The sequence below is a fragment of the Patagioenas fasciata genome, chromosome 4 (genome assembly GCF_037038585.1).
Source record: "Patagioenas fasciata isolate bPatFas1 chromosome 4, bPatFas1.hap1, whole genome shotgun sequence".
NCBI classification, from domain to species: Eukaryota; Metazoa; Chordata; class Aves; order Columbiformes; family Columbidae; genus Patagioenas; species Patagioenas fasciata.
The window spans coordinates 10,640,355-10,653,845 of record NC_092523.1 but is presented as its reverse complement, the minus strand read 5'-3'; the positions used below and the strand labels follow the sequence as shown (position 1 = coordinate 10,653,845).

The window sequence follows — 13,491 nt, the reverse complement described above, 5'->3', positions numbered from 1 at the left end:
ATGATGTATGAGGCTTCTGATAATTCCATGAATTCAAAAGCAATAAAGTGTTTATTGGAGGAACCCCAAATAAAAACAGAAGGAAGAGGGCAATATGGGTTTTAACAGTCTTCACCTTCTTGGGTATTATAAGCAATGCAGGAAGGGACTTCAGTGAACTTCTACATTAGAGAGAGCAGGAATACAACCCCATGTTCCTAAAACTTATTTATTTTCATTATTAATGAATTTGTTTTGTAAATAATAATTGAGTTTCATTTTACAAACCTTGAATCAACTTTATGTTTTAGAATACAGCAAGTATCTAGACATAAATTAACAGTAAGAAGACAAACAAAACAGCAATTCTGAAGGACATGCCACGAAAAGGACAAATAAACATTTTTTTTTTGCTTCTTTTACTAAGAAGTATATACTTGTTTTAGTAAAAAACAATACATTCAATGCTGAACAGACATGGAAAATTCAAGGTACGAGTGACTGTAGATGACACTCACCTGTAAACAATTCTTTCCCTCTGCAAATCTTCCAGACCACAGCACAGTTCTGCAGCATAGAAAATAGCCCTTTCTTCATCAAAGCCAGGATTTCCCATGTTATATATGTGAAACTTCAAATCCCCTCCATTCATTATGGTTAATACTAAACACAGGGCATCTTTTGTCTCATACGTATAGGATAAACTAACCTGAAAATGGGGCAGAAGATGATGACCGTTAAATAGTCATAAACCCCAATACAATTCACAGCTCTTTTTCCAATACAAGCAACACATGAAGCCTTTTTTAAAACAAAAAAAAACCAGCCAAGTAGAGAACCACTCCTATCGGGTACTCGAGGACGCAAAGGAATTCAGACTCATTTGCATGTATGGACAAACTCTACATCATCGCACAAAGGTTTAGCGACATATCTGTTTCTATACCGTAAAGCTCCATCCAGACGAAAAAGATATTGATGATGCTGCTCAGCTGCACATTACCTATATCACTCTTTGGAAAGATAATGTGTGCATATACTTTATTTTATTAATACCTCAGGAACTACACATTGTCAAACCATCTTCCTGAACTTCTACAAGACTTAAAGTTGCCATGCATTAGAGAAACGAACAAGTTACTTAAGATCAAATGTGTAATTTCTATTCCTCTCTCCCCTTGCCTCCCCATATAATGGCATATAGCCCTGACTTAGAACTCGCCAAGGGTAAAGATTTAATGTAGCTCTTTGTAGTCTTTCTTCTCACTGTACTTGGAGTGGTGTACTGACAGGGCAGCTTTTTCCTTCAGATTTTAGGTAAATGTCTTCAAAATTCATTTAAAGTTTTAAAGTAGACTTGTGAATTTAAAGAAAACCAATTTTAAATAATGTAATATACTGCAAAATGTAACATATGTTGAAATTGCAAACTCAGTTTCAACAGGAGAAGCTTTGCTATGCTGATGATCATCTGGTAAAATCTTCAAAATTACCTACAGAGATTAACTAACTTGTACTGAAAGCAATGGGATTTAAACATACCTAATGTAAGCTAAGCATAAACTAGGTAAAAATTGGTAGGAGTTTTTTTTTTACTCAATAAATGTAGTTTTAAACGCAGTACAAGTACATGAAGGCCACAATTAATTACTAATAAGTCCAAACTCTTCCTTCAGAAGCATAAATCCAATAGAGAATAAAAAAATGAAATAAATATACAAATCAGCCACTTAGGCCAAGGGTTCCTGTGTGGTGGTTTTATTAATAAACAGACCTGTCCAGCTACCAATGACCACTTGTGACACAGGCATAAAAATACAAATTATCTCCCCACTTCCAAGCCAGTATTTATGCAGATCCTAGATGTCCATTTTCCCTCTTGCATCAAAACAAAAGCACTGGATGGCAAGAGGAAAATAACTCTATAACTACCTGAAGGGAAGTTCTAGCCAACTGGGGATTGGTCTCTTCTCCCAGGCAGTCAGCAATAGGACAAGGGGGCATGGGCTTAAACTCTGCCAGGGGAAATTTAGGCTGGATATTAGAAAGAAATTCTTTGCAGAGAGAGTGTTCAGGCATTGGAATGGCTGCCCAGGGAGGTGGTGGACTCACCCTCCCTGGAGGTTTTTAAACTGAGATTGGACATGGCACTTAGTGCCATGATCTAGTAAATGGATTGGAGTTGGACCAAGGGTTGGACTCGATGATCTCTGAGGTCTTTTCCAACCCAGTCAATTCTGTGATTCTGTGTAACTTACACTGAATCCTATAAACTGATTTAAAATTCAACTTTGATCAATTACCATATTTGTAATATTTACATATATAGAAAAAACATTACTCAAAAATATGTTTCACTCTCATCTCACGTATCTCTACAACTAGTAATTTCTGGATCAATTCAGATGATTTCTGGATTCAATTTCAATCAATTCAAGGCCATGAACCTTGTGAGAAAACAACTAGCATATTTATACAAAAACATTATTTGTAATCATTTAAAACATATTAATGTATCTGGCCATCAGGTTCTTCATTTTTTCTTTTAGCTGGTGGTATTTTACAGAGCTTTTTAAACACATAGAGCTTATCAGAAAATACATATATACATACATATATACATGCTTGTTTATAAATATCTTCCACTACCCTCTAAAATGGGTGAAGTCTTCTCTGACAGCAATACAAAATTTATCAGTTAATGACTTTAAAAACAAAGCAAAACACATTTAAAATTAACATTTAAATGACAACAATTCAATGAAAACATAAACATTACCTGGGGGAAACTTTACCTGGTGTATCTTTGATCATTCCAAGTTATCTCACTGCTTAGTAATTAAGAGCTACTAACAGACCACAATTTATGTGATAGTATCACTTCAAAGTATTAAGACTTTAATTCTGTGGAATTTTTATTAAAAGGTTATGTTAACTGTTTTACATCCAAGATACCTCTTTAAGCCTTAGTACACAGCAAAACAATATAATTAACCTGAATCAATACAGCAATCAAATTTCATGTTTATCTTGAAATGTATAAGCAATAGAGTAACAAATGCTATGGAAATACCTAAGGATATAAAAACTCTACTATTAAAAGTCACAGAAATGCAAGATTTGCATCTTCTTATGGCAATTAAATGGCAGACACATAGGAAGTCACCCTTTTAAAGTGCATTTAAGAATGACCTCCAAACATGAAATTAGAAATCACCATAAATTACAAGAAAATATGTGTGTGGGAGTGAAGAAGAGGAGAAGAGAAAAAACAGAGAGCAATGCATTGGGAGACAGAGAAGAGAAACAGAGAAGGAAAAAATGGAATGGAATAAAGTATATGGACTATCCTCTTTATTAAACATAGGCAAACATACTCAGCCATAGACCACAACAGAAATAGATTTCAAGCGATTATTCAAATCTGAGTAGTACAAAATAATCTCTTCACCTTTAAACAGAGGCCAAATATTCAGCAGCACGAGCGTGCTGAAACACAGCCTCACGCTGTGGTTGTGAGAAAGCAAGCAGAGCACACAGACTAAAACCGATGAAACACTGGATAAATAAGCCCTCTGCACAGAACTACTCGCAATCACACACAAAACATTATTATATCAATCACTTATCGCAGTAGTCATGCATTCTCTAAAGCAATGAAAAAATTGTTTGTGCCCACAAACTCCTGGAAGATACTGAAAATAAGCAAACAAAGCAAGACAAACTTCTGAGAATAAGATCAGAAATAGATACTTACTACAAACCTACTATTCACTTTTTCTAGAATTCGTTTCTCATTTAGAGCCATTGACTCTCCTTTCCTCTTCTTTATTCTCTTTTTTTCTAGCTTTTTACAAGCGTACATTTTTCCTGTTGCCCGTACTTGACAGGCACACACCTAAAAAAGAAGGAAGGTATGTCAGAGATGCCAGGGTTTGCTTAGAACTTCTTTAAAGAAGATAAAATATTATTTTCTTTTTTCAAGCTCTTGAATACTCTCAGAAAATGAAGACCAATAAGCATCAAATCAGAGCTTTCACCCATGAAAGTACTGTGGAGAGTAACAAAAGCTGTAACAGAAGAGGTGATTATACAGGAGCAAACCCATTTTTGTTGGGGTTTGCATAGTTCAGTAAAACTGTGGATCTCATGTTGATGGAACACCTGACTGTGGTAACAATGTATGTCTAGGCAAGCAGGACAGAGGACAAACACCCACACTATAATCAAGCGTGAGAAAGATAATGATAGTTTAACAACCTTTCTTCCCTTTCAATAGATGGCTTTGGTTAAAGCATATAGGCTGAAAAAAAACCAATGAATTATAAACAGAATTAATAAAATCCATAGATTTTCCTATCAGGTTCATGAATTTTCTACATAATTAATAAGTAAAACTACATTATCATTGCCAAATGAAATTTCTAAACAAAAGCAATTTTTTGTCAGTCAGTAGACGTTTTCTCCAACTTCGTGCATGACCTACGATACTGAAACTAACACACTAGAAGAAAACAGTTCAGACAAATGAGTTTGCAAGCTGATGCGTGAAATGTAGATTGTTAGGAGTCAAGACTCAAAATGCTGCTCCTCCTTTGTATTAACTTTTTTTTTTTCTGAAGGTTTGCTTCGCAAAAAGATACCTCTGTACTCACCTCTCCAAATCCACCTTTGCCTAGTACTCGGTAATGCCTAAATGTGTGTTTGGTAACTGGTTGCCTGATTAACAGAAAGAAACAGTTACTGCATCAGGAATTAAAAGAGTTATTAATCCCCTCCCCACCCCCAGGTCTGTCTCCATTTTCTCCTTTCTGTTCTATGACATTTTACTGAACAACAGCTGCCTAGACCTCATGAAGGCTGTATTATAATAAGCTGAATTTCAAATGAAAAGGGTGCTCTGATTGGAAACACTGGCTCCCTCATGTGGTCATCAGACATGCACAATAGGAGGAAGAGAAGCTTATCAATTAGACCCTGTGCTGTTTGCAGTTAGAGCCTTATCTGGTCTCATCAACAGTCAATTTATCACCTCCAGTTGTTTCCCCCAGTTGCAGTGTGCTAACATGTAGGCTGCATATCAGTTAGACCATGCTTACAATGCAGAATTTAAAAGGTAAACCACTTCTGCTTTGTATTTTATTTTTGGAAAAAGCCAAACAGCAAAGCAAAGAGTTGTGGTATGCAACAAGAGCTGAATTATTAAGGTATTGATGTAGTACAAGAGGAACAGATCACTGGAGGCAGTAAAGGTGTCAGCCATTCTATGCTAAACCGTCTCTGAACAGGTATCAGAGCAAGACTATTTCATGGTGATGGGGTTTGGTTTTTTTTGTTTTAGAAGAGAATTCATTGTTAATGCAGCTTTGTCCTCAGGACAACAAATGGAGGTTTATTTGGTAGAGAATTTGGCTTAATTGAGTAACTTCTCTAGTTCACTTCCTGGCTTTTGCTACTAATTCAGTCAAATAAAGACGCTGGATAATTGGAATTCACCATAAAACTAATGCTCAAGCACCTTAAGGTGTGAATATGTGATCATGATACACAGCAGTACTGAACTATAAGAAATTTGTAACAATTCCAGCCTTCTGAAAAAGTCTGGACACTCATTTAGTATTGATTTAAAAGCCCAAACTAGATTCTGATACATACAAATCTTGTCTTGTAATTGCTAGATCTGTGTTTGTACCACCCTGAAAAGCTGATTAGTTACCCAGTCACCCTGTTGGTTACAAAACTAGATTAATCTGCTTATTAACCATTAATTAGTCCAAGTTTGAAACTAAAGGATGAAAGCATTCCCAAGAAAGATTGGTATCCCACTGCACACTTGACAGCCAAACATATATCCATTTGATAATAAATTTGCATTTACCTAATACAAATTTAACACTTAAAGACTACTGAACAGATACTTTCATTGAAGCATTGGCTCTCTTGTTCGATCAACATAATTATTTACATCTTGTCTTTCAGATGCAGCATCATTCATTATGGCTCTACAGTATTTACAGCGTAACAAGCAGAACTGGCCACAAAGCAAAGCAAAATCATAATACAAACATTATAAACTTACTTTTCCAGCCATTTCCACTGTAAAAAACGTGAGAAATACACACTTTCTTGGTAAGCCTCAAAAGGTCTTCTGCTTAGGTATTCATGGACAATTCTAGCAACAGGAAAACAAAATCAGTCCTGTACTAAAAAAAATGATGAAGCAGAAGGTGCTATCAATCTATTAAAATATACATAAACATATCAATGAAGCTGTAGGCAGAGAAACATTGTCACTGTGCTCTACAATGATTTTAACCGAGATGTCTCACAAAGTGAATGTTTGTCACAGAAAACTCTTGCTGTCAAAACACTAGTGAATGCCAAACTACTGTTACTTATAGTAACTAGAAAGTTTGACCTCTGCATTGCCACTGTCTTCAAGCCCACTTAAACATCAGGCTCTCAGTAGCAAAGCAGTCTACGTGTGACCACACAAATGTGAACTCTGAAAGAGATCTACAGGAATATATCCACAAGTTTTCATACATTCTTTGGAGACTGGTAAGTAAAATTTTTATTCTAGGATTTGAAATTGAAATACTAAATCCTATATTCAAACCTGAACACCACGTACCTTATCATTCCCCTTAAACTAAACACACAAGGTGGGGGATGGGAAAGGAAGGAAAACAAGTCATTCAAACTGTATTCAGATATTTACTGGATAGAAGAAAGGGGATGACCCACATGGCAGACCCACCATTTCAGACATGTTTTACTAGGTGTTCTCACAGATCCCTTTCAATCTTATAATCTCAGGTTGTTATAAAGTATGCTTATTTTTGTTGCCAGGGAGATGACCCAAGCAGTGACAAAATGTTTTGTAATCCTTCAGACATGATCAAGCACGCCTTGAAGAACCAGTAGTATTGGAAACATAAAGGCTTCAGAAAGACATGCAACACTGGTAAACATGTACCATCCCTCCAAGAAAAGCCTTCCCTGCTGCTGCTGTATGAAAAATCACTTCATGATTTCAGAACAAAACCATGTTGTATTTGTTTGTTTTAACTACCATGAGCGATCCTCTAACCAGCCATCTTAATGGAATATAACTGTTGGCCTCAGTTCAACCTGTTTTCAAGAACCACAAATTGTGTAACACTGTTCAGAAACCTTTCAAGCTCCAGTTTATACCTTCATATTTTTCTGAGTACCTTCATCATGGAAGAGAAGTCACTCAAAAGGTAAGACTATAATAAAGAGAAATTCTATTCTACCTTAAAGAATACTTGATAGCAGGTAATAGTGTGATTTTAGGAAAAAATAGCATTAAAGAAAAAGCTCTGCAGAAGTCAAATATGTAAATCATATATGAAGGAAACCCAGTCCTTCAACAAACCTGTTTCAAATTTCTTACCTACACTCATTTCAGAGGCCAAATACTCCTGGATGTAATAACTTCAATTTTCATTTATCTCAGAAACACAGAAATTTCTCTTGTGATAATCAAACTTAGCACTATGCATTTTTAGCTTACCTAGTACAGTCCATAAAAAGATCCTTAGAAGGGTTCTTTTCCAGTCTTGCTTTACATTCATTTACTGTTTCCTGAGGTATCTCTGGCAAGTGTGCTGCAGACTTTACATTTAAAAAAAAAAAAGGCAACAATGAAAGTAATTTTGTGAATCAATAGAATGAGTAAAATCTTTATATTCAAAGTAAAATGAAATCTGCTTATTCAGGAAAACGAAAGGAATCGTTTGGCTAAAGAGAAAAATTAAGAAAGTCATATCCAGGCAAAATTTTTATTTGTTACCTACCACAGAAAAATGCATTTAAAGCTATTACAGTTATTGACTACTTCAGTATCCAGGGAACAAACTTGGCAATGAGTCAAATTTCTTTTTCTTTCCATAAGTCTACCACCACAAAAGCAAGTTATCTGTTTGGCTTGGCAGGATGGAAGGAAAGGGAAAGAAACACACGCACAAGCTGGGAAACTATTCCAAACCAGCCCAAAGAAATCTGGTTGTGTGTGGTTTGGTTTGGCTTTGGTTTGTTTTTGTGTGGGGTTTTTTTTTTGTTTGTTAGGATGTTTGGTTTATTTTTTTGGGGGGGGGTGTTTTTATTTTTGTTTTTTCCTCAAAAACTGCATGTGACTTTTAGTAGTTACAAAGAAATTATCATAGGAGATGTAGCAAAGGAGTGAAGTCTTCTCAAAATGAACAAAGTAAAAGAAGCAGGAGCATCTATTCATAGAAAGCAAATGTCTAATTATACCCACAGAAAAGCTTCTATCAGATACCAAAGAACAGACTCTTAAAAATCAGTGAGATCTAATATATGCAAAAGATCAGCTATTAATGATCTGCATGCAAAACAGAGCAACAGAATGCTCTAGAACAAAACAAAACAGCACTTCCATTGTGAACACCTGCAATTCTGAAAATTTACAGCAAGCCAACCAAGGCCACACAGGAGTCTGAAAAAAGCCAGGGAATTTCAAGAATTCCTCATTCTCGTGTCTTCAGACTATAAAACTCTGACCTAATTTGTGAATAAGTTTTCTTTAGATGCTAAATGAGTTTGTTTAAAAATGTATCTTTACTTGAGACCAGTATCTTAATTAGAATACATAGGAGAACAAATCGTAATGGTAGAGTCTTAAAAGCAGAGATCAGTCAAGGTTTCTGCTCAAGTCGCTAAGAGTTTCACAACTTTAGCAGGCAGTATACCTTTCAGAAGACAAAAATGGGACTAATAATGTCTGAAAGTCAATTTAGTGCAAACAATGCAACCACTTAGATCTCTGTTTATCTGACATTTACAAAACACTTGAGACAATATTTCGCAATATATTTACCCCATTAGTGAAGTAAGTCTCCAAAACTTTCAGGCCACAGTCTACACGCTTTTCATCTGAAGATACCTCATATTCTGCCTAGAGGAAAGGAATTCAAAATTAAATTATGTTCAGAGCTATTTGGCACTACAGTCTATTACACGATGCTAGGTAAATTTTATCATGAATAACACAATGTTAGTAATAAAAAAGGAAAGGAAGGCTCTCATTGTTTAAAATCTATTTAAAGATTTTTAGGCTATTATACCTAGTGAAACATATATGAAGAACAGTCTTAAGAAAAAAAGCACATGGAATTTAACTTTTGGAAAACATATGAAAAATAACAGGCTAAATGCAATTACAGAATCTGCATTCCAGAGGTTAAATTAGACCAATTACAATGAAATAGTATTTATGTAGTATTGTAGGACAGAATGATCCAGATCAGAAGTAATTAAAGAAGAGTACAATAATCGGCATTTTCTTCAATGTATTTTTTTTTTCCTTCATGTCTTTTTACTTACTACGGTCTTGGGTTAAACCAGAATAAAACTACAAGGTCATTTAAACTGGAAATAAGCAAGATCTAAACCAAACCCTCCTTCATTCATTAACAAAGCTGAGTAGATAGAAAATTCCGTGAAGTTTTTGACTTCGTAATATACAGTACTGTGCTGTGAAAAAAGACCATTGTGCAATACAGTGCATTTTGTGGATAAACAACTGGCAGCTTAATAGAGCTACTTATGGGAAAGAAACAAAAAACCAAACCAAACAAAAAAAATCAAGCAGATGCTGGTATTGAAAAACTCCAATGACTATTCACTATTAATAATTTTAAGGAATAATCTAGAAGCAGACATCGGAAGTTACAACATTTAAAGATAACACAGAATCTGAGAAAAGATGAATTAGAAAAGAGCAATCTCAAACAGGAACCTGTATTAGCTTCATAAGCTGGGTCAACTCAATCAAAGCTTATTTTATATCTCAGCATAGAAATGCATGCAACTGGGAACAGGGAATATATGGTAGACCTCCCAAAGGGAGGACATATTGTACAACATAACGGAGTGTGGCACATTGGGACAACAATAATTAAGAACTTCATAGGAAGTTCCAAGTGACTGATCTAATAAAAAGTTATGTACCTTTATAAAGAAAACTAGAACACTGAAAAATGCCAGTTCAAGCGCCAAACGCATACACAATACTGGAAATAACAGAATCCCTGAACTCCAGTTCTGCAATCACAGACAACTAACTCACACTGACTCACTACTAAGTCATCACCATCTTTTTCTGCTGAGACATTATGGTATCACCCACTTCAGCACAGAACTCAAATCCACAAGCAACTGCAAGCTATTGCTTTTGCTACTTTAATTCCACAACAATCAGTCTAACGATAAAGAATTCTTCTGCAACTACCAAACAACCTGAGCAGGTCAGAAAAGCTAATGAACCACAGCTGTGCACTTACCACCTTGAACATTCAACTACACCAAAGCAGTCACTAATGTAATACAAACAGGTATACTGTTTTAAGCAGATACTGTAATTTAAAAGGAAATTTAGGAGACAGCCTTGTCAACTAACTTCGGTTACTCACAGAGCTTAAGAGGGAAGTTTGAGCTGTCACCCATTCTTTTTCATACTTGAGTAACCTTGTCCTCAGCTAGCAAAATGAGTCACTAGATGACTGGATAACTGTAAATCCTCACTTTAATTCCTGTCAATTTTATTCAATTATTTCACAAATCTTTCTGTAAAGCCAAGCTGATTCTAAGGTCACACCTCCGCAAGAGTTAAAGCCTTAGTCTTAGTACTCAGTACAGGTTGACAACAGAGCACTGCACTACCGTGATTTTGCCATGTTGGCCTCCTGAAATAACTATGCTGCTGAAAACATATTGCTCCACACAAGAGAGTCAGTAAACTCTTTCAGTTAAGATGTGAGGCTTTTAAGACTATGGCATTTTACGCCAGAAAGTTTCTTTTCGGAAAGATTAAATCTAAAATCTATTCAAAATTTTTAAAACTGTAAATTGGCAAAACCCAAGGCAAAATTCCCACACCGTAGCCTTTCCCTTCACATTACTGCTTTACCAACAAAATCAACAAAATCCCCTCATCCTCCTCCCCTCCCAAAAAAGGCTTCAACAAGCTTGCTGAGGTGCAGTCCAGAAAGGGGAATCACAATACTCAGGAACCATCTGTAAGAGACAGTAGGAATTTCATCTCACTTCCTTGACAAGGCCAGTACACCAGCTTTTAGGATCCTGAGAGTCACTGATTAGATATTATCTTGGCTCTTCATAGACTTCTGTTTGAGTGACTCCCAAGCATACTTCTTCACCATGATTTTTCAAATAGAAGTTAAAAAATATTTTTTAAAAAAAAGTTGTGAAATCATCCCTTACATCAGATTATTTCAGCTATGACAGTCTCTGTTAATTCACTGAAGTGTTGCAATCCACATAACATTATAGGTTGCATATTTCAAAACAATTCAGAATCTTCAGTTAGTGTAAAACACAGTTACTTCTGGAAGACAATTTCATCTGAAAAATGACATCTATAGAGCAAAGACACACTTGCCTTACAGTCATGCCTAACATTTTTTTCTCCTTTGTGCTGTCTAGGATTCTGCTACTCCTTATCTAAGCTTTTAAGGATTAAAAATGTGTATAGAAGTTGTAACCATTAAGAGTGCATCCACAGTTGTCAGTGGTCTCCCCACTGTGTGATGCTCATTAAAAGCTGGTTCACATTTCCTTCCAGATATTGAGCTCCACTCTTTTGGATTTCCATTCAATCCATTCTATGTCTCCAACTGTCAAATCAGTCTCTGGAATCTGATGCTGGAACTCCTAAGAGTCACAAGAGTGTGGTGAAACACACCTGGGAATAGGTCTAACTGCACAAAGATTCACTGACAAATATAAGGCAATTCTACTTATTTGACACTGAAGTTCCTGTTTGGCATCTTACATTCTGAGACTGTATTTTGGGACGCATGTAAACAGCAGGATAATTTGACCATCTTCTTTGGTCATTTGAACATAAGAACAAAAACTGCTGGGACAAGGAAAACTGTTCTTTTAGCAGCAATCTCAGTTTAAGACTATGTCTTACTGCACTTGGATTAACCACGAGGGACAAAGAATAAAAAGCTCTGAGCTATTATTCTCTCTTAAGGACTGTCGTGTGCCTGCCCACTCTTCTAATGACCTTCCCCCTCCCCAGGAGGGTTTTGGTTGAGGATTTTTTACGAAACATGGCTGCAGGCACACTTCCTTCCTCTCCTCATTCTTTAGACACCAAGATGCAAATGTCTCAAGAGAAAACACTTCCTTTTTCCTTGCTCTCTAAAATCTGGTTTCTCTCCTTCCATAGATGGTTCCCTAAATTCCCATCTCCATTGTATATTTTTTAATTAGCACACTCTGTTTAGCCTAGGGCTTCCATGCAAGTTGCAACATTTTCAAGTCTATGTTTACAACATTTTCAAGTTTGAGTATCATAAGTAATATTCCTTGTACACACATCCTTTTAGGCTCAAGAAATCAAGCAGCATGTCTTTCTAAAATGATTTCTCTCATTCCCGTCATGCCCATTTTTGTAACTCTGACCATACCAAGACAGCAAAGATTTTCTAGTAAATATTTAATATCTTCCTTTAAGTAACAGAGCCAGAGTTTCTTGACATTCATCAGAACTGACAGCTTTAGAGTTGGCAAAGAGTAAATCTCACTAGATTTTCATGTATGCAGCATGCACAGATGCGTTTAGAGAAAATTATTCTTCTATAAAACTGCTGTGGCTTAACCCTGGTAGGCAGCTGAGCCCCATACAGCCATTTGCTCACCTCCCACCCCCAGGGATAATCAAAAGGATAGAAGTGAGAAAACCTGCAGGTTGCTATAAAGACAGTTTAATAGATAAAGCAAAGCTGCACGCGTAAGTGGAGCAAAATAAAGAATGCATTAGCTTCTTCCCATCCACAGGCAGATGTTTTGCCATTTCCAAGGAAGCCGGGCTTCATCATATCTACCGGTTACTTGGCAAGACAAACACCATAACTGTAACTTCCCCCCTTCCTCCTTCTTTCCCCCAGGTTTTATTGCCGAGCACAGTCTCATATGGTGTGGGATATCCTTTTGGTCAGTTGGGGTCAGCTCTCTTGGCCATGCAGCTCTCTTGTGCACTCCCAGCCCACTTGCTGGTGAGGCAGTGTGAAAAGCACAGGCGGCCTTGATGCCATGTAATCACATTCAGCAATAACTAAAACATCCTTGTTATCAACACTATTTTGGTCAAAAATCCAAAACATAGCACAGCACAATGAAGAAAATTAACTCCATGCCAGTCAAAACCAGTAAAAAAAAGAAATCACAACAAAAATGGATAAGCTATTGCTTACTGATATCTGTCTCCAATTTCCCACTTCTTACCACTGCATCCAGAAATTCTATGCATCTTTTCAAATCCGGTCTGGTATCACAGAACTGTCTGAAGAGAAGTCTTCCTATCGGCTGTTTGTCACAAAGCTGGTTATAGTCTCTTTCTGAGAAAAAAATAAAGATATTTACGTATTATTTCTTTCTTTGTCATAGCATGGTCCTTACTCTAATTTGAGAATAGGTGAGAAAAACATCATT

At 36.2% G+C, this 13,491-nt stretch overlaps 1 protein-coding gene across 2 annotated transcripts in view; it reads right to left on the bottom strand.

The window, feature by feature from the left end:
• The window catches only part of GRK4 (G protein-coupled receptor kinase 4), a 45,650-nt gene that overhangs the window by 18,403 nt on the left and 13,756 nt on the right, over nt 1–13,491 (bottom strand). For both annotated transcript variants that reach the window (XR_010651304.2, XM_065836869.2), the window contains exons 3-9: nt 13,285–13,397; nt 8,846–8,923; nt 7,520–7,620; nt 6,059–6,151; nt 4,635–4,698; nt 3,737–3,877; nt 498–688 (exon numbers count right to left, since the gene is read on the bottom strand). Coding sequence is in view for 1 of the 2 variants with exons in the window: in XM_065836869.2 (XP_065692941.1) it covers nt 498–688; nt 3,737–3,877; nt 4,635–4,698; nt 6,059–6,151; nt 7,520–7,620; nt 8,846–8,923; nt 13,285–13,397 (781 nt within the window). In the remaining variant the exon portion in view is untranslated. The remainder of the gene's footprint in view (nt 1–497; nt 689–3,736; nt 3,878–4,634; nt 4,699–6,058; nt 6,152–7,519; nt 7,621–8,845; nt 8,924–13,284; nt 13,398–13,491) is intronic.